This window comes from Haematobia irritans, chromosome 4, assembly GCF_050003625.1.
Source record: "Haematobia irritans isolate KBUSLIRL chromosome 4, ASM5000362v1, whole genome shotgun sequence".
Lineage (NCBI taxonomy): Eukaryota > Metazoa > Arthropoda > Insecta > Diptera > Muscidae > Haematobia > Haematobia irritans.
In genome coordinates, this window is record NC_134400.1 from 150,657,917 (window position 1) to 150,677,369 (window position 19,453).

The 19,453-nt window shown below is 31.7% G+C and overlaps 2 protein-coding genes across 5 annotated transcripts in view; one reads left to right on the forward strand and one right to left on the reverse strand.

Annotated features, from left to right (window-relative positions):
• Nucleotides 1-355: 355 nt before the first annotated feature.
• Urm1 (Ubiquitin-related modifier 1) lies at nt 356-2,420 on the forward strand. The gene is made up of 5 exons (XM_075303287.1): nt 356-498; nt 551-621; nt 681-762; nt 2,137-2,185; nt 2,245-2,420. The coding sequence occupies exons 1-5, from the start codon at nt 365-367 to the stop codon at nt 2,311-2,313; spliced, it is 405 nt and encodes a 134-aa protein (XP_075159402.1). The 5' UTR covers nt 356-364; the 3' UTR covers nt 2,314-2,420.
• Nucleotides 2,421-16,311: 13,891 nt separating this feature from the next.
• Nucleotides 16,312-19,453, reverse strand: part of Pura (Puratrophin-1-like) — a 379,113-nt gene continuing 375,971 nt past the window's right edge. For 3 of the 4 annotated variants that reach the window (XM_075303289.1, XM_075303288.1, XM_075303291.1), the window contains 2 exons: nt 18,485-18,847; nt 16,312-16,727 (listed from right to left, as the gene is read on the reverse strand). In XM_075303289.1, the coding sequence (XP_075159404.1) occupies nt 16,468-16,727; nt 18,485-18,847 (623 nt within the window). In that variant the 3' untranslated portion in view covers nt 16,312-16,467. The remainder of the gene's footprint in view (nt 16,728-18,484; nt 18,848-19,453) is intronic. The other variant, XM_075303290.1, reaches the window with a different exon arrangement.

Below are 19,453 nucleotides of genomic sequence, written 5' to 3' on the forward strand. Positions count from 1 at the left end.
CTCTGCCCAGGAATAAATTTAAAACGGCAATATTCACATAAAACCATAATGAATATTCGCTTTAAAATACACATACGTTTTATTTTAATTTTCTACAATCGTTTCGGTATTGCTTTTGTGGGTTTTTATTCAGAAATTTATGAAAAACGCTAATGTTATGATATTTTCCGACGCAAACGGCAGTACATTTGAGAGACACGTCGACGCAAACTTTATGATATTTTGTTGGCAGAGTCCTCTGGTGCTTCAGTTTTGCTATGACAAGACTGCATCTTCTTCTCAATTATCTTTGGTGTTTTTATCCACTTAACGGCCAGATTGCATTATTCTATTCGAAATGTGGAAATCAGCCACCCTCACATATATGGAAGAAATCTGTGTGGCAACACCGACAATTTTATTAAAAACAGTTTGCGATGCATTGGAATCTTATTTGTTTGGGTTTTGGTCGAGAGGCAACATGGTATCAAATGAGCTGCAGATTGTTATTGAATTTAGGTAAAATTTAAACATTGATTGTTCTATTTAACTGTCTGGATTTATTTTGCAGTGCGGGTGCTGAACTGCTCTTTGATAACATTAAGAAAAGAGATGTCACATTACCTCCATGTGGTGAAAAATGTAAATAAATTTCACATATTTTTTGTTGAACCATCATGACTAATTTACATTTTACATAGGGACGTTACGGAAGCTTTTACAATGGATGAAGGAAAATATACTGCGAGAGAGACCTGAATTGTTCATACAAGGAGATACGATGTAAGTAAAATCTTTGTGAAACAATTGATGTAGGAATAAACGTAAACATCCAAAGACCATTTACTGATGCGAAGACCAAGAATTTTTATCCGATTAAAATAGTTGAATGGTCGCTTTTGAAGACTAAGCAAACGTGGACAAAATATAGATTTATATGATATTCTTTTGAATCATCAAAAATCGCTCTCTAAATCAGGGAATCAACCAGACAATTCACAAGCATGCCATAGTTGCAGCGGCTAGCATATATAAAAAAATATTCAGTTTCTTGGATTCCGACTACCGTTCATAGAAACGAAGTAACGTGATCTTCGGGCAGGTATTCGTGGCCACATATGATTGGGCAAGTACGACTTGTGTCAAGAGCAATATGACATAATACTTATACTCGACTCCGCCACCAGAGATCATTGTGGATACATCTTATTTTAGTTACAAAGTAAGGTAATTAAAATGAGAGAGGAAACGTGTTCAATATCAAAAGTTTATGGGTTGTACCCATAAACTTGTCAGTGGTGATTTATGTCATCTGAGTAATACAGGTGATATATCTGTGCGTTTCAAAGAACTCTCACAAATAGCTGAAATAGAATTTGGATATAAAAATGGCTTTATCATTAAGGTAAGGGAAGTGCTCATTGGTTCGCAATATGTTACCTTATTCTAGAAAATCTCGAATGGGAAAAGAAACAAAGTGGGATATCTGGACATGGAAATATCTGCTATCGTATCAATTGAACCAAATTATGTAACACTTTGCTTGGGAAAAAATATATTATCCTCAGAACAAAATACTAAGAAATTGAGATGAACATAAATATAAAAAGTAACAAGCCTCATTAATGCTTAGTCGCTCAGATCATATTATTTAATTGTTTGACCTAGCTCTGTCATTTAGATTTGTTGATCATGTAGAAACCGCAATTTTGATTGCATTTTTGGAATTTGGATTCTGGTATTCATCCATGAATGCATCTGCTGAAGATCAATTTGTTCTATTCGCTGAAATTTCGAATTTTTTGACTAATAGACTTGTAAAGCTGTAGCATTTTATCACTTTCTTGATCATTTAGAAGGCAAAATTTAATGGACATACGATTTTCGATGTAATTTGACATTTATAAAGTATATACCGACCATAAATTATATTTTTCAATTTTTGATATATCCAATACGAGAGGAAATTTGTATTGCATCACGATAAAATTTATAACTAAGTGTAGTTAATCGGTCCATTACTTATAGCGATCCTCCGAACCTTTTTATTCTTAAGGCAGTTTTCTATTAGAACTCTCTGGTCTATCCAATGGAACCGAAGTGTAATGACAACCACTTAACTTTGTTTTTTTTTTTTTTTTTTTTTGTGATTCTTAGTCGACCTGGAATTTTGGTACTCGTTAATGATACTGACTGGGAGTTATTGGTATGTCATAATAATGAATTAATCAACATTACTTAAAATGATTTTTTATTTTATTAAAGGGTGAATTAGACTATGAGTTACAACCAAAAGACAACGTATTATTTATATCAACGCTGCATGGAGGATAAGCGACGTTAGTTTCCGTTTGAGCACAACCCGAAAAAGTCTGCTATTGAGACCAATGTTATATACTGATTGATACAATAAATTATTTTGTTACTAAACAAGTCTCGAATACTAATTTGTTTGACTAACATTGTAATAACATAACATTGCACAAAACGGAATGATTATATTCTATAGGGTATCGGAAAGTCTAATTTTTAATCCTCTAATACCCAAGCCCGCCTTTAGGTGGCCTTCATTAAAAGCTTTTACAACGCATAACGACTACAAAATTGTTTAAAAATACAAACTTAGTTAAAACTCTAAAAGAGACTTATAAAATATACTAGTTTTACGTTTTAAAATATTTTCCAAAGCATTTTTTAGAACCACAAATAGTTTTTTGTATATGCTTGCACTCTAATGTTCTCAAAAGCTCCTAAAACTCAGATTCTTTTGGCAAATGTAAGTCATACTAGGAAGATTTTAATATATTTGAAGGTTGGAATTTGCAAAAATTATTTTTGCTTCCTAAAAGTAGTTTGGATATCCATTTTAAATCGAAATATTTTTCTAATTGTTCGATAGTATATAGAACAGTACAATCTCCTTATTCAGGTTTATGAATTCGCAAAACGTAAACATTTTCGCAATCGCTTTTTTCTGAACCACTGGTCTTAAAATTGAAAGAAATTTTATGGACAGAGATGACATGTAGAAGTTATTGAAAAGTCAAAACTATAGGCTTTGCTAATTTGTGAACCAGAACATGGGAGTATGTCTCCTTATCCTCACAATACGTCCTAAGAAATTTGTTAGAAGGGGCAGCAGAAAAGTCTGCTAAAACAGCAAAAATTCTGCAGAAAAAGGGAAAGCAGTCACTGCTGAAATAGCAAAAATTGTCTGCTATTTTTTAACCTCGATTACACTAATGCGCTTTACAGACTATCACTTATTCCGGACAGAATGTCGGTGTTTGTAAAGAATCTTACAGTGTGTCGGATCGATACGACTTGTCGGCGATGACTAAATAATCGGTAAATGTCTTATCGATCCCATAAACATCCAGCAGCATCGATTATGCCTTCGGACTTAACTTATAATGTGCACAATATATGGGATATGTTCGACAAGAGCACTGTCGTCCGGAATAATTGATAGTCTGTAAAGCGCATAAAACATTTTTTTTGGTTTGGCTGAAACAAATAAAAGTGTCAACATAGGAGCTATCCTAACACAATTAAAACAATATTTTATGAATATCTATAGTATTTCAACAAAAATTTGAATATTTATAAAATTGACACCTAAAACAACATGTTTTATGTTTAAAACAATTGTATTTAGGAACTTGTAAGTATATTACAGCGGAAAAATATACCAACAATTACTTTGGTTATTAAATATGCTTTGGGGAAAAATTTATAACCTAAAAATTTTATAATTTATTGTTCGTTAGACCCTGAAGTACAAAAATATAACAGCAGACATCGACTACTGTTTTTAGCAGATTTTTCTATGAGTGTAGTATCTTTTTTGAGATCATAAAATCTGCGTAACCTTCCTATACTTTTCTGCGTAGCCATAAATCTTCCAAATAGTGCCCAACAAGTTTATGTCTTTTTCAACCCTCTCTTTAATATGGAAACATTTAATATATAGAATAACAACCTGTTTCTGTATGTCGAACGAGCTCTATCGATCGACCGAAATTCATAAAAACAGCTGATTTTTGGTTATAAATTCAGGTGTTTGTTTCCATTTCAGTCGATCAATAGAGCTCGATCGACATACAGCAACAGGCTGTAAATTCCCATTTCACGTATCCGGATAAATTAATGATAGACAATACCCCATGTATCATACCCTACATCTCACTTAGATATGGCAACTGTTTGTTAAAGAAAAAGTTTGACACTCACTGCTTCTACTCCACGTTATAAATAGTGAACATGTTATGAGCATAATTTACATTCAATGTCTATAATTCCCATATGTTTTTTTCTTTTCCGCTAAGTATATATACTAGAAATGGAAACAGTATAAGCGGCATTTCTATGATGAACATTTTTAACCCTTAATCTTCGTGTGGGCCTTTGCCTTTGGTAAAGGGACGTAATTCTGAATGAATGCCTTCTTTAGATCAACATCAAACATGGAAAAGTATTATTTTGTGCTCTCGAAGTTTTTTTATATGATTTCAAATAACACTTTTTTTATTTTTTTGTTTGTTTTGATTTGAATAAATAAAATTAAGTAAAACATCATAGTGTATTTTTTATTCTGTCTTTGAAGTTTATATCTTAATTTTCATTGTGAAAAACAAATACAGTGTATACAAATTGAGAAGGTTAAAGCGAAGTGGTTACAAATTAATAAAGTTGATATGAAATTAACACTTTTCTCATCATTAAATGGAACAATAGCAATTTATATATCGTTAAATTGACATTAAATAAATCGATTTACTATGAACAAATAGTAAAAACAACAATGAAAATAATTGTAAAAATTTAAGCTCCGCGGGAATTTGAACCTGTGCCATCAACTTCTATAGAAGTGCTTTTGTCAATTAAGAGAATTAAGATTTTTTATTGGATTTTAATGAAAAATATATGCTTTTACAAAAATATTTGCCAACAATAACAAAATAAAAACGATTTATAACATAAAAAAAAAAATTTAGACAAATATTCGCCGCTGGTGAGATTTGAACCTGCGTTCTTTATTTTTATTCTTAATAGAACATCTCCAAAATGAATGTTTGTGCCAGAGAGTAGGAAATACAAGAGGAAGAAAATGGCTCTTCTGCAAAGAAAACAAATGTCAACCGTATATGGTAGATGTCGCACAATGACCGCAGCGTTTTGGTATCACCGACGTTGCGGTCGAAGCGTTGCTTTGATAAATTAGTTGTAGAAGCATCGACAGTTATAATATCAATTTGTCTGCCAAAAATTTAATAGAATGAAAGCATTTATAAACAAGTAAGTAAAGTCTAAAGTCGGGCGGAGCCGACTATATTATACCCTTCACCACTATGTAGACAAACATTTGTGTTACCATCTCAACTACTTAAAATTTGCTGGGAGCTATATAAAAGTTTGCACATCCAGATACAAATTCTTTTAATGGAAACAATTTTTTGTACTTCTACAAAAACTCTAGAATTAAAATTTAAATCGGCTAACGCCCTGGGATGAAACACAATGTTAGTAAAAACCAGTAAGGAAAGTCTAAAGTCGGGCGGGGCCGACTATATTATACCCTGCACCACTTTGTAGATCTAAATTTTCGATACCATATCACATCCGTCAAATGTGTTGGGGGCTATATATAAAGCTTTGTCCCAAATACATACATTTAAATATCACTCGATCTGGAAGAATTTGATAGACTTCTACAAAATCTATAGACTGAAAATTTAAGTCGGCTAATGCACTAGGATGGAACACAATGTTAGTAAAAAAATATGGGAAACGTTTAAATCTGAAGCAATTTTAAGGAAACTTCAAAAAAGTTTATTTATGATTTATCGCTCGATATATATTTATTAGAAGTTTAGGAAAATTAGAGTCATTTCTACAACTTTTCGACTAAGCAGTGGCGATTTGACAAGGAAAATGTTGGTATTTTGACCATTTTTTTCGAAATCAGAAAAATATATATATAGGAGCTATATCTAAATCTGAACCGATTTCAACCAAATTTGGCACGCATAGTTACAACGCTAATTCTACTCCCTATGCAAAATTTCAACTAATCGGAGCAAAAAATTGGCCTCTGTGGGCAAATGAGTGTAAATCGGGCGAAAGCTATATATGGGAGCTATATCTAAATCTGAACCGATTTTGCTGATATTTTGCAAGTTTTTCGAGACTCATCAAATATTCGGATGTACGGAATTTGAGGAAGATCGGTTGATATACACGCCAATTATGACCAGATCGGTGAAAAATATATATGGCAGCTATATCTAAATCTGAACCGATTTGTTCCAAAATCAATAGGGATCGTCTTTGAGCCGAAACAGGACCCTATACCAAATTTTAGGACAATCGGACTAAAACTGCGAGCTGTACTTTGCACACAAAAATACATCAACAGACAGACAGACAGACGGACAGACAGACAGACGGACATCGCTAAATCGACTCAGAATTTAATTCTAAGCCGATCCGTATACTAAAAGGTTGGTCTATGATTACTCCTTCTTGGCGTTACATACAAATGCACAAACTTATTATACCCTGTACCACAGTAGTGGTGAAGGGTATAAATATGGGAAATATGAAGCGAGAGAAATTTTAGATCTCGCCAAGATATGTGGTCAAGTGTGGGTTGTGATATATTATTTGGTCTAGTCGGGCGACTTGGAGCCTTATTTAAAACTCATCCGTTCTGTGGAAATTTTGGCATTGCAGTGTGTAGGATATGGCTAAGATATGGGGAAATCATCACAGAATTTTGTGTAAAGTGTGAGAATTTTGACCATATTTGTATTCTCTGTGGAAAGTGTCCATTCAATTGGAGGAATTCCCATTAAAAATGGGTCTAAAATATGAAACAGTCTACCATATTTTCCCAACTCTGGTGTAAGTATATATGGGAGCTATATGTAATCTGAATCGATTTTGACTTAATTTGACATGCATAGTTAGAATAATAATTCTGCAATCTCTGCAAAATTTCACGTAAATGGGAGTATAACTTTGGCACCCTGGTTATATGAGTTCAAATCGGACGGGAGATATATATGGGAGCCATATCTAAATCTGAACCGATTTCAACCAAATTTGCCACAATTACCTATACTACTAAACGTACTCCTTGTGCGAAATTTGAAGCAAATATAAGTTCAAATCGGACGAAATATATATGGGAGCTATATCTAAATCTGAATCGATTTTGACCATATTTGGCACATACAATAGTATCGTTAAAAGTATCGCTTTTGCAAAATTTGAAGTAAGTCAGGGCAAAACTCTGGCTTTTGAGACCATATAAGTCCAAATCGGGCGAAAGATATATGTGAGCTATATCTAAATTTGCACCGACTTTTACAAAATTTGACACACTTAACGATACTATTAAACGTACCCCTTGTGCAAAATTTGAAGCAAATCACGGCAAAACTCTGGCTTTTGTGGCCACATAAGTTCAAATCGGGCGAAAGATATATATGGGAGCTATATATAAATTTCAACCGATTTCAATCAAATTTACCAAGCATTGGTAGAATGTCAATTCTACACTCTGTGCAAAATTTCACGAAGATCGGTAGTAAACTTTGGCATCTGTGGTCATATGAGTCTAAATCGGACGAAAGATATATATGGGAGCTATATCTAAATCTGAACCGATTTGGCTGATATTTTGCAAGATTTTCGAGATTCATAAAATATTTGGATGTACGGTATTTCAAGAAAATCGGTTGATAAACACGCTAACTATGACCACATCGGGGAAAAATATATATGGCAGCTATATCTAAATCTGAACTGATTTTTTCCAAAACCAATAGCGATTGTCTCTGTCCCAAGAAACGGCACTTTGCCAAATTTGGACGATCGGACTTAAATTGCGAGCTGTACTTTGTGCACAAAATTACATAAAATCGACTCAGAATTTAATTCTAAGCCGATCGGTATACTAAAAGACCACTATATCTTGGCGTTACATACAAATGCACAAACTTATTATACCCTGTACCACAGTAGTAGTGAAGGGTATAAAAACAACATTTGTTATTACAAAGTACTAGGTTGTAAATCCTATTTTCCACAAGTTTCGTAAAGCCGGCAGAGAACAAAACTGGGTGAAGCCGACGCAAACTGTATGCTATTTGAGAGAAACGCCGAAATTATTTATTGAGATATAAAGAAATAATAGTTTTAGTTCATTACACTCATAGAAAAAAGTCTGCTAAAAACAGCAGTCGATGTCTGCTGTTATATTTTTGTACTTCAGGGCCAAATGAACAACAATTTATAAAAGTTTTAGGTTATAAATTTTTCCCCAAAGCATATTTTAGAACCAAAAGTAGTTTTTGGTATATTTTTGCACTGTAATATACTTACAAGCTCCTAAATACGATCAGCAAACATTTTGTTTGCTGTTATGCCTCAATTCGATAAATATTCAGATGTTTTGTCATATACTATAGATATTCATAAAATATTGTTTTAATTATGTTAGGATAGCTCCTAAGTTGACATTTTTATTTGTTTTAGCCAAAATAAAACATGTTTTAGTGTAAGCGAGCTTCAAAAACAGCAGGAAATGTTTGCTATTTCAGCAAACAGTGACTGCTGTCCCTTTTTCAGCAGACTTTCTGCTGTTTTAGCAGACTTTTCTGCTGTCCCTACTAACAAATTTCTTTGGGTGTACAAATGCATATTAACTTAATTATATTCATATATATTTATCTTTTGTGAGACTTTGACAATATTTAAGTCATATTTCTGATAATAATCAATTATTAATTACTGCAAGTCTTTCGTTTACTCAAAAAAGCCAACAAAAATTGTTGAGAAAGTTGAGTGAAAGTTCAAGTTTTTTTTCTGAATTTTTTTTTAGTAAAAATGTACAATATATTGCACAAAGCCTATTAGAAGTGTAGTAGCAAATATGAATATGAATATGTTTATTGCTTTAGTTGGTTTAAAAACTGTAAATGAATTAATGTAAATTGGTAACCATGAACATTTTTGCTAATTTACTGGATAATGTTTACTGGAAAAGAGCAGACCTATTGTTGTTTATTTCTCGCAGCACGCAGAAAAGGAACATGATTCCCACGATCATATTCGAGGAGCAAAATAATATGATAGGAGCTATGTACCATGTAACATTTTCACCTGCAACCATGTTGGCTCAATTTCCGTATTCTCCATCCATTCTAACATAGGCAACAATCAACACTCGACTTACGCGCAAAATGAAAATCGTGTGTACTTGCTCAAAGTTTTTATAAAATTATTTTCCCTGCAAAAATTTTAAAAATTAAATGGTCACGAAAAATTAAATGGTCATAAATTTCAAGGGCCGATGTTAGGTTAGGTTAGGTTAAAGTGGCAGCCCTATTAAATTTCAGGCTCACTTAGACTATTGAGTCCATTGTGACACCACATTTAACTAAAAGTACCTATTACATATGGGCACTTCTAGTCTTAACCACTGAACCTTCTCTATTATTTACTTTTGTGGAACCAACCAGATTGCTCCAAAAACATTAACAAACTGCTTAAGTTAACGTTTTCCAGGTCAGCTAGTAATCTAAAGCTATATGCTCCTAAAATTCGCTTACGCCTTACACAAAAAGCAGGACACTCACACAAGAGGTGTTTAATTGATTCCTTTTCCTCCACATCATGACAGCTTATACAATAGCAATTCTGTTTATTGATGAATCCACTGAGGTGAAAATGTGCCTCATCACTGAAGATGATTTTCTTCGAAAATTGATCATCCACTGTTGCCATTTCTTGGAACCATTCTGCCCATTCACGACGTTTGAAATGGTCAATAGGCTTTAGTTCTTGATCCAATTGCATCTTGTAAGCGTGTAAATGCAAGTCTTTATGCATAATGTTCATCAACGACGAGCGTGAGAGGTGCAATTGTTGGGCACGACGACGAGTTGAGGCGGACGGCTCTTCAGCCACACTATCGCGAACAGCAGCAATATTTTCTGCTGTACGAGCTTGCACTGGTGTTCTCACATCTTCTACAGACCCGGTTTGCTCGAATTTTTCCACGATTTTTGCGATTGTACGCACATTTGCACGCTCACAAAAAATCGCTTCTGTAACATATACTCCCAAACATATTTTGCTTCAAGCATATACATTTTTTGGTATTGCCCAAACATTTATATGTTTGATCTCTTCCAATATATAATATGTTTGAAACCATATTGGTCTAAACAATATATGTTTGGGTAGTCTAAGTTCCAAACATTTTGTATTTTTGCATCCAAATTCAATAATGTTGTCTTCCAAAAAACAATATGTTATTATGTGAACATATAATATGTTTGGAAGCATTTTGCACCCAATAATATTATATGCTTAAAAACAAAATCTCCCAAACAATATTGTGCTCAAAATTTTATTTATTTATTTATATATTTACAATCATAATGAATTATGAAAATAAACAGGTAATATAGGTGCTAACAACATAGGTTTTCGACCTGAATGCTCAAAATTTTGTTTCTGCCCAATTGTATATTCCCCCACATCTTTCTCACTTCCACGAGATTTTTTAGTTCTTAGCACCTTTTTCTGTAATACAAACATTGTAGAATTATTCAATTGTATGATTTTTTTATTTTAATTTTACCTTTTGCCGGACGGGGATTCGAACAGCGGACCACACAGTTTGTAAGGATCAAAATGTTAATTTTGTAATAACAAGCAACAACCACCAACTTAATTCAATATCGCTCCCTGTTAAATAGCGCTCCAAGCTACTAAACACATATATGTTTATAGGCTATTTCTAAATTAATATATGTTTGCATCCAAGCATATTATATTTACAAACATTTTATGTCCCAAACATAATATGTTCTAACATATTAACATATATGTCCCAAACATGTTATGCTAGTTTATGAATATTATATGCTTGCACTCAAAAATATTGTGTTTAAAAATTTGTGTTCCAAACATATAATGTTTATAGCCAAACATATGAAAAACAGTCTTTTTCATCCGTGTGGACGATCAAATTGGCCAAAAAAATCACGAAGTGCACGATATGCATTTTGATTTGAACGCCCATTTTCATAATAAGTCTGGATAACTTTAACACGTTGTTGGATTGTGTATCTCTCCATGGTTCAAATTGAGTAAGTCTGAAATAGAGAAATGTCAAATAAAATTCGGAAAAAAAACTTGGCGTTTAGGTGTGCACGCTCACAAAAAATCGCTTCTGTAACATATACTCCCAAACATATTTTGCTTCAAGCATATACATTTTTGGGTATTGCCCAAACATTTATATGTTTGATCTCTTCCAATATATAATAGGTGTGTTCCTTTACTTTACTCGTAGTAAAAAGTAGTAAAAGAGAGAAATATTGAAAATCCTCTCAGATTTCTATATTTGTTAAATGTACAGGAACGAAAATATAGTAAAAATTATAAAAATGTCAAATAAAAAACAAAAGAAGCATTGTGATTTGAATAAATATTTTCAAAACATGTAGGTAAATTAAATACTTTTATATCGATTTTTTTTTGCCAAATGGCAGATTTTTTGCAGGAAACTTTGAAATCCTTATTACGATAGAAAGAAGCTATGGTTTTTACTTTGTTATAAAAAGTACTCCTTTTGCAAAATTTTTAATCAAAGTAAAACTCTGGCTTCTGGGCCATAAAGTAGAGTAATAGCGCATATTATCAGTATCTTATAAGGTGGGGTTTTTCATTCCGTTTGTAACACATTTGTATGTGTTACAAACGGAATGAAACGAATTCTAACTATATAACGTATATATAGTCTTGATCAGGGAGAAATTATAAGACGATGTCTCTCTGTCTGGCTATCTGTTGTAATCAGGCTACTTCCTTCAATAATGAACCTATAGTGCTGAAATTTTAACAGACACGTTTTTCTTCTACATGCAGGTCAATTTTGAAGATGGGACTACTTCGGCCTAAGTTTCGATTTTGCTTCCATATGAACCGACCCCCGTATTAGGGGTCTTCATGTCATAGACATTAAAACTTTTATCCGATTTGCATGAAATTCAAAACGTAGAGGTACTTTTGGTCCATTAAAGGGTGTGCCGAATTTGGTGTGAGTCGGTCAATGTTTTGGTACTTTTTTCGAAGCAAGTGGTATTGGTTCGGCATTGTTTTGAAATTCCAAATTGTGGAGTCTACACGTTAAATCTAAAGCACAAAGGTGCACAAAATTTTCCTCCAGAATACGTAGAATTTTATAAGGAATGTAGTCCTTCTAGACTCAAAATACAGACCCCACTTTGTTCAAATTTTGCAAAAAAATAAATTGTAAGGCCCTATCTCGCAAATATTAGAGATATTCGCACACATACACAATCTTTTTATGGTAGTTTATAAGTTCTATCCAGCAAAGCAAAAATCATGAAAATCGGTTCATAATTGCGCGTTTGCCAAGTAACACTAAATTGCATACATCCGAGGTGTCCAACTTCCAACGTCTATAGACCAGCCCGTGAATCCACTAGGGACCTACAAACCTCTAAATATAGAGAAAAACATTTCAGCTTTGGCACAAAGAAAAAATTATGATGATATCTTAATCCATTAAAAAGTTACAGATTTATTTCCAAAAAAAAAGCGATTTGGAACTACTTTAGTTTTGAAAATTTGAAAACAAATAATTATTTTTGTCATGACATATCTACAACTTTTACTCGAAAGAATTTGTCGAGTAACTTGTAGTAAAAAAATTTTAAAAGAGACATGCATTTTGACATTGTTCTCTTAAAATTGTTTACTACTTTTACTATTTTTTGGGGTTGAGGAACGGTTTCTAGTAAAAACTAGTAAAAGTAGTAACTAGTAGTACGTAAAGGAACACAACTAATATGTTTGAAAGCATATTGGTCTAAACAATATATGTTTGGGTAGTCTAAGTTCCAAACATTTTGTATTTTTGCATCCAAATTCAATAATGTTGTCTTCCAAAAAACAATATGTTATTATGTGAACATATAATATGTTTGGAAGCATTTTGCACCCAAAAATATTATATGCTTAAAAAAATTCTCCCAAACAATATTGTGCTAAAAATTTTATTTATTTATTTATATATTTACAATCATAATGAATTATGAAAATAAACAGGTAATATAGGTGCTAACAACATAGGTTTTCGACCTGAATGCTCAAAATTTTGTTTCTGCCCAATTGTATATTCCCCCACATCTTTCTCACTTCCACGAGATTTTTTAGTTCTTAGCACCTTTTTCTGTAATACAAACATTGTAGAAGAAATTATTCAATTGTATGATTTTTTTTATTTTAATTTTACCTTTTGCCGGACGGGGATTCGAACAGGGGACCACACAGTTTGTAAGGATCAAAGAAGTAGCTGATCAATTGCCCAAGGAAAAATAAAATGTTAATTTTGTAATAACAAGCAACAACCACCAACTTAATTCAATATCGCTCCCTGTTAAATAGCGCTCCAAGCTACTAAACACATATATGTTTATAGGCTATTTCTAAATTAATATATGTTTGCATCCAAGCATATTATATTTACAAACATTTTATGTCCCAAACATAATATGTTCTAACATATTAACATATATGTCCCAAACATGTTATGCTAGTTTATGAACATTATATGCTTGCACTCAAAAATATTGTGTTTAAAAATTTGTGTTCCAAACATATAATGTTTATAGCCAAACATATGAAAAACAGTCTTTTTCATCCGTGTGGTTCACATTCAACATCGGCCCTTACAATTTAACCACCACATCGGCCCTTACAATTTAACCATGGTCCTTATGGCAATGTAATGGTTCTAGAAGAAACTACTTGGAAAATTTAAATCAATGTAAGCACGGCTTAAAGAGAATATTGCTTGGGAGTTTCGGATTCTTTTTTTTTTTGTTAATTTAATATGGTGAACCGTTATTATTCCAATATATGTAGCGGAAGTTTCTTAATTTTGAACGTAACGGTATATCTCGAAAAGTCGAGCCAAGTTCAAGATTTGGATTCAGCGTCCCAAATAACTTTAAAAACAATATTCACTTTTTAATCATCGGAACAAAAAAAAAACAAATTTATTACATAGAAAATGTTATTTTGTATGGAAATCGCGATTTATATCAATTTAGTAAATCGTGAACAAAATCAAATGTTATGCACCGATTGTAATGAAATAAGCTCATTTTATTGAAAATATATTTAACTAACTGTTTCTAGACATAAACTGTGATTCTTGTCCCATTTTTATTTTTTAAGAATTTGTAAAGAACAAAAAAATTTTTTTTTGTTAACAATTAAATTTTTTTTTCAAAACTTGAACGATATCTCTAAAACTACATGGAAAATTGAAAAAAAAATGTAAGCACGGCTTAAAGAGAATATTGTTTGGGAGTTTCATTTTTTTGTATATTAATATGGTGAACCGTTTTCATGTTGTTCCAAAATATGTAGCGGAAGTGCCTTAATTTTGAACATACGGTATATCTCAAAAATTCAAGCTGATAGAAAAACAAGTAAGGAAAGTCTAAAGTCGGGCGGTGCCGACTATATTATACCCTGCACCACTTTGTAGATCTAAATTTTCGATACCACATCACATCCGTCAAATGTGTTGGGGGCTATATATAAATGTTTGTCCCAAATACATACATTTAAATATCACTCGATCTGGAAGAATATGATAGACTTCTACAAAATCTTTAGACTCAAAATTTAAGTCGGCTAATGCACTAGGGTGGAACACGCATAGCAACAATGCTAATTGTACTCCCTGTGCAAAATTTCAACTAAATCGGAGTTAAAAATTGGCCTCTGTGGTCATATGAGTGTAAATCGGGCGAAAGCTATATATGGGAGATATATCTAAATCTGAACCGATTTCAACCAAATTTGGCACGCATAGCAACAATGCTAATTCTACTCCCTGTGCAAAATTTCAACCAAATTGGGGTAAAACTCTGGCTTCTGGGACCGTATTAGTCCATATCGGGCGAAAGATATATATGGGAGCTATATCTAAATCTGAACCGATTTCAATAAAATTTGGCACACTTGACTATAGTACTAATTGTTCTTCTTGTGCAAAATTTTAAGCAAATTAGGGTAAAACTCTGGCTTCTGGGGCCATCTAAGTCCATATCGGGCGAAATATATATATGGGAGCTATATCTAAATCTGAACCGATTTCTTCCAAAATCAATAGGGATCTATTCTGAGCCAAAACACACACTTATGCCAAATTTGAAGTCGATTGGACTAAAACTGCGACCTAGACTTTGATTACAAAAATGTGTTCACGGACAGACGGACAGACGGACAGACGGACAGACGGACAGACGGACATGGCTACATCGACTCAGGAGACCACCCTGAGCATTTTTGCCAAAGACACCATGTGTCTATCTCGTCTCCTTCTGGGTGTTGCAAACATATGCACTAACTTATAATACCCTGTTCCACAGTGTGGAGCAGGGTATAAAAAACCAAGTGCAGATTTGGATTCAGCGACCTCAAATTAGTAAAAATTTGCTACAAATTTAAAATCAACACAAAAAAAGTTCAATGTTGTTCTATTATGTAATGCAATAAGCCAATGTTTGTTTCGTTTGAAATGTTCTTTATTTACTTTTAATAACTTAGTTGTAAACATTTAATTTTTATAATAGGTAGTATATTTATTCATCTTTTGTTTTATAAAATACACACATATTAAAAAAGAATTCTGTTATTTCAATTTGGACATTTCGTTCACTTGTTTTTGTTTTTAATTTCGAGTGATACTTAGAATTTATTGTATCTCTCTTGAATAAATTCAATAATATACAAAAGATATCATATAGGATAAACAAAAATATATAATATTTGTAATAAATGTAGTAATAAATAACAAAAAAAATGTATATATTTTCAGAAACAGATATTATGGGGGAAAAATAAATAATTTTTCGATAAATAAAAAAACGTATGCAGCGAGTTAGAAAATAAAAAAAACTAAATTTTCCAATAACTGAAAAAATCCGATCAAACAAAATCATATTTCTTTAAAGCTATTTTATATATGAATATGTAATTCGTGGTATACGCAAAAAATTTAAAAAACGAAATGAAATTTTAGACAATTGTTTTTCTCTAAAGGCGGGTATTAAGTTCGCATTATCGAGCGGAAATATGAACTCTTTTTCACAGTTAATTTTCTTTAATAAGACAAGTTATAATATTAAGGGCTAAACTCGAACTTAATACTCACATTAAGGCCGAACAAATTTCATTGTAAACCATATAACAAAAATAGTCTCAACGTTCACTAATTCTGTGACAATTTCAGAACCTATGTTTGTCTAATATTTTATTTCGTAAAAAAACATGTTTGTGTTAGTATTTAAATAATAATTATAAATTTAAGTAGTAGTTATGATAAATGAATATTTATTTTATATATGTAGCCTTAATTAAATCTCAACTTTGTGGGTGTTGTTCTTCATTGAGGGAATCACCGTCACTAGTTTTGGAGTACTGATATTGAGGCTGCTGCTGATGATGAAGAGAATCAAATTTCTTAGCCATTGTATATGGTGGACATTTCAAAAGGAATTTATTGCCGTTATTGTTGTTTGCTGGAGATACTAATGCATCTGTTGGAGTGGATGGCCAGGAAGTTATTAGGTCATTATTATCCTGATCGGGAGTCATGCATATATCTGATATTATACCACTCTCTATAACATTTACAACATACAACAATAATATGAGGAATAGAAATTTGAGTTAATTAGAGTCTTCCAATTTTAAAGAACAATCACATTGCTTTTTTGTAATTTCTACAAGTAAATACATACATATATACAATCATAGTAATAATAGTAATATTATTATTAGTAAATTCTAAGAAATGTGTTAGTAGACATAGGAAAAATTCTAAAGAAAGATATATTTTTCCATTCAATCACGAAATGAATTGATCCAATTAATTTTGAATTGAAATAGTTTCAGTCAGGGAAATGACTTAATTGAATGAATTAACAAATTAATTGCATAAGTAGATCTTTTCATTAAAAAATTTTCAAATTTATATAAAATTTTTACTGAAAAATGATGGGGAAAATAATTGATCAAATTAAAAAAATTAATTGAACGAATTAGAAAAGTAATTGATTAAATTGATCTTTTAATTGAATTTTAGTTGTCAAATTGAAATAACATTTTTATTGAAAAAATATTGGAGATAGTTCTTTCTGCGTAATTAAGTTTTAATTGAAATTGCTTTAATCATGGGAATGACTTAAAAAATAATTGATCCAATTGAAAAATTAATTGAATAAATTGATCTTTTAATACTAGATTTGACGTACCGGACAATTTGACTGGTTTAACCTTTTATTTGCATCTTTTTTCGAAACTATTATATGACTTTAATAACAACAATTAAATACACAAAAGTTGATAAGTTAATTTGATTTTATGCTCAGAAAAAAAAAAATATTTTTTCTCTTTGGTTTGGTTTTTTTGGTATTGCTTTGTAGTTTTATGAGTTAATGCAAATTTGTTGGTTATTTTAGAGTTAATTAAAAATTGTTTCAAAATTAATTTAATTTTTAATTGAAAAAGTTTTGGAGATAGTTCATTAAATTGTTATTGAAATTCAAGGAAAAACTCAACTACACTCGAAGAAAAGTTAACCTTATATGGCACTAAAGCCAGTTAAATTATATTTTAGGTCATTGTATTATTATGTTTTGAGAAAGTTTTCTTAACTTTAATATTTTTTTTGCGTACGGTGAATGAACTAAAAACTAGGAAAACATTTGACACAAATGAAGCATAAAGATTTGCTAAATTCGTATCTTCCCCAAATTAGTTCAGAATTTCTTGAAATTTGTAAAATTGAACTCCAATTTTTTCCTTCAAAATACGAAATTTCTTTAACAAGTGGAAAACAATAATTATGACTAATAAATTTTCTTAAATTGGTCGAAAAATATTAACTTATTTTTGTGAAATCGGTGTGACATTTATGTTTCTAATACAATTTAGTTAAAATTTTCTAAAATTAACCACAATTTTCCTGCTTGATAGGTTCAATTAAACATTTAATCGAGTTTTGCGATCAAAAATTAATTAAATTATTAATTGAACCAATTAAGTGCCGCAAAACGCAATGAAGTTTTTAATTTGTTATTTCTAATTAATTCTGTGATAAATACTATCATTTTCGTGGTCGAATCAATTTCAATTAAAAAATGAATTGGATCACTTAATTTCGCGATGAATCAGAATCTTTTTCTGTGTAGAAATTCATCCTAATATAATTATGTAAATACATGCATTATTTCATAAAAAAAAAAACGAAACACATGCATACGTATGTTATATACAATAGCTGTTTACATATATACACTGAGGAAAACAACATGCACTCAAACATTAATCAAAGTGCATTTTTAAAAATTATGAAAATTTAAATCAAAATCAATACCCATAGACATTTGGCTGACAATCGATCGTTTATGATTATTTCGAATTCTTGGATTTGCCGATCCACTTATCGATCCATTTCCATTATTCATATTTTGATTATGAATGTGATGATGATGTTGCTGATGATGATTGAAAGAATTTTCACAATCCAAAGCTTGAGATTCGTTTATTAGTTCTAGTCCAGAACTTGGTTGATTATGATTATGGCCAGATGATGTAGATGAGGCACATGAGGATTTACTTAACGAAGAGCTGCTAGTACCGCTCGACAGGGAACTTTCCGATATTAATGATGTGGGTCGCCGTGATCCTTTGGTTTGATCCGATTGTAAGCCCACAAAAGAATGGCGTAATTTAGGAGCTATCCAAGAGAACAAAAATGGGAAATTTTTAAATTACATAATGAAACATGGTGTAAAATGAACAAGCTTTTATGAATTAATATTCAAAGGGATCAGAAAAAAATATATAACAAAAAAATAATAAAATTTTGGATTAACATCAGTCCTTAATTAAATAAAATAAATTACACCGCGATTTTTATCCGAATTGCATTAAATTTAAAATATAGATGTAATTTAGGTCAATAAATAGGTGCATCGAATATGCGGTGAATCGGTTCATGTTTTGGTAAATCACCATATATAGACCGATCTCCCGATTTGATTACTAGAGCTTCTAGGTACTGCAATTTTTATTCGATTTGCCGGATTTTGGAAATCCAGAGGTACTTTAGGTTCATAAATAGGTATGCCGGATATGATCTGCACGGGTCCATGTTTTGCAAAGGGTCCCATATGGACCGACCTCCCGATTTGATTTAACTACTAAAAATTGAAATTTTTATTCGATTTGCATGAAATTCAAAATATAGAGATATTTTTGGCCAACATATAGCCGTCCCGAATATGGTGTGTATCGGTCCATGTTTTGCCATAGCCCCCATATAGACCGATCCTCCCGATTT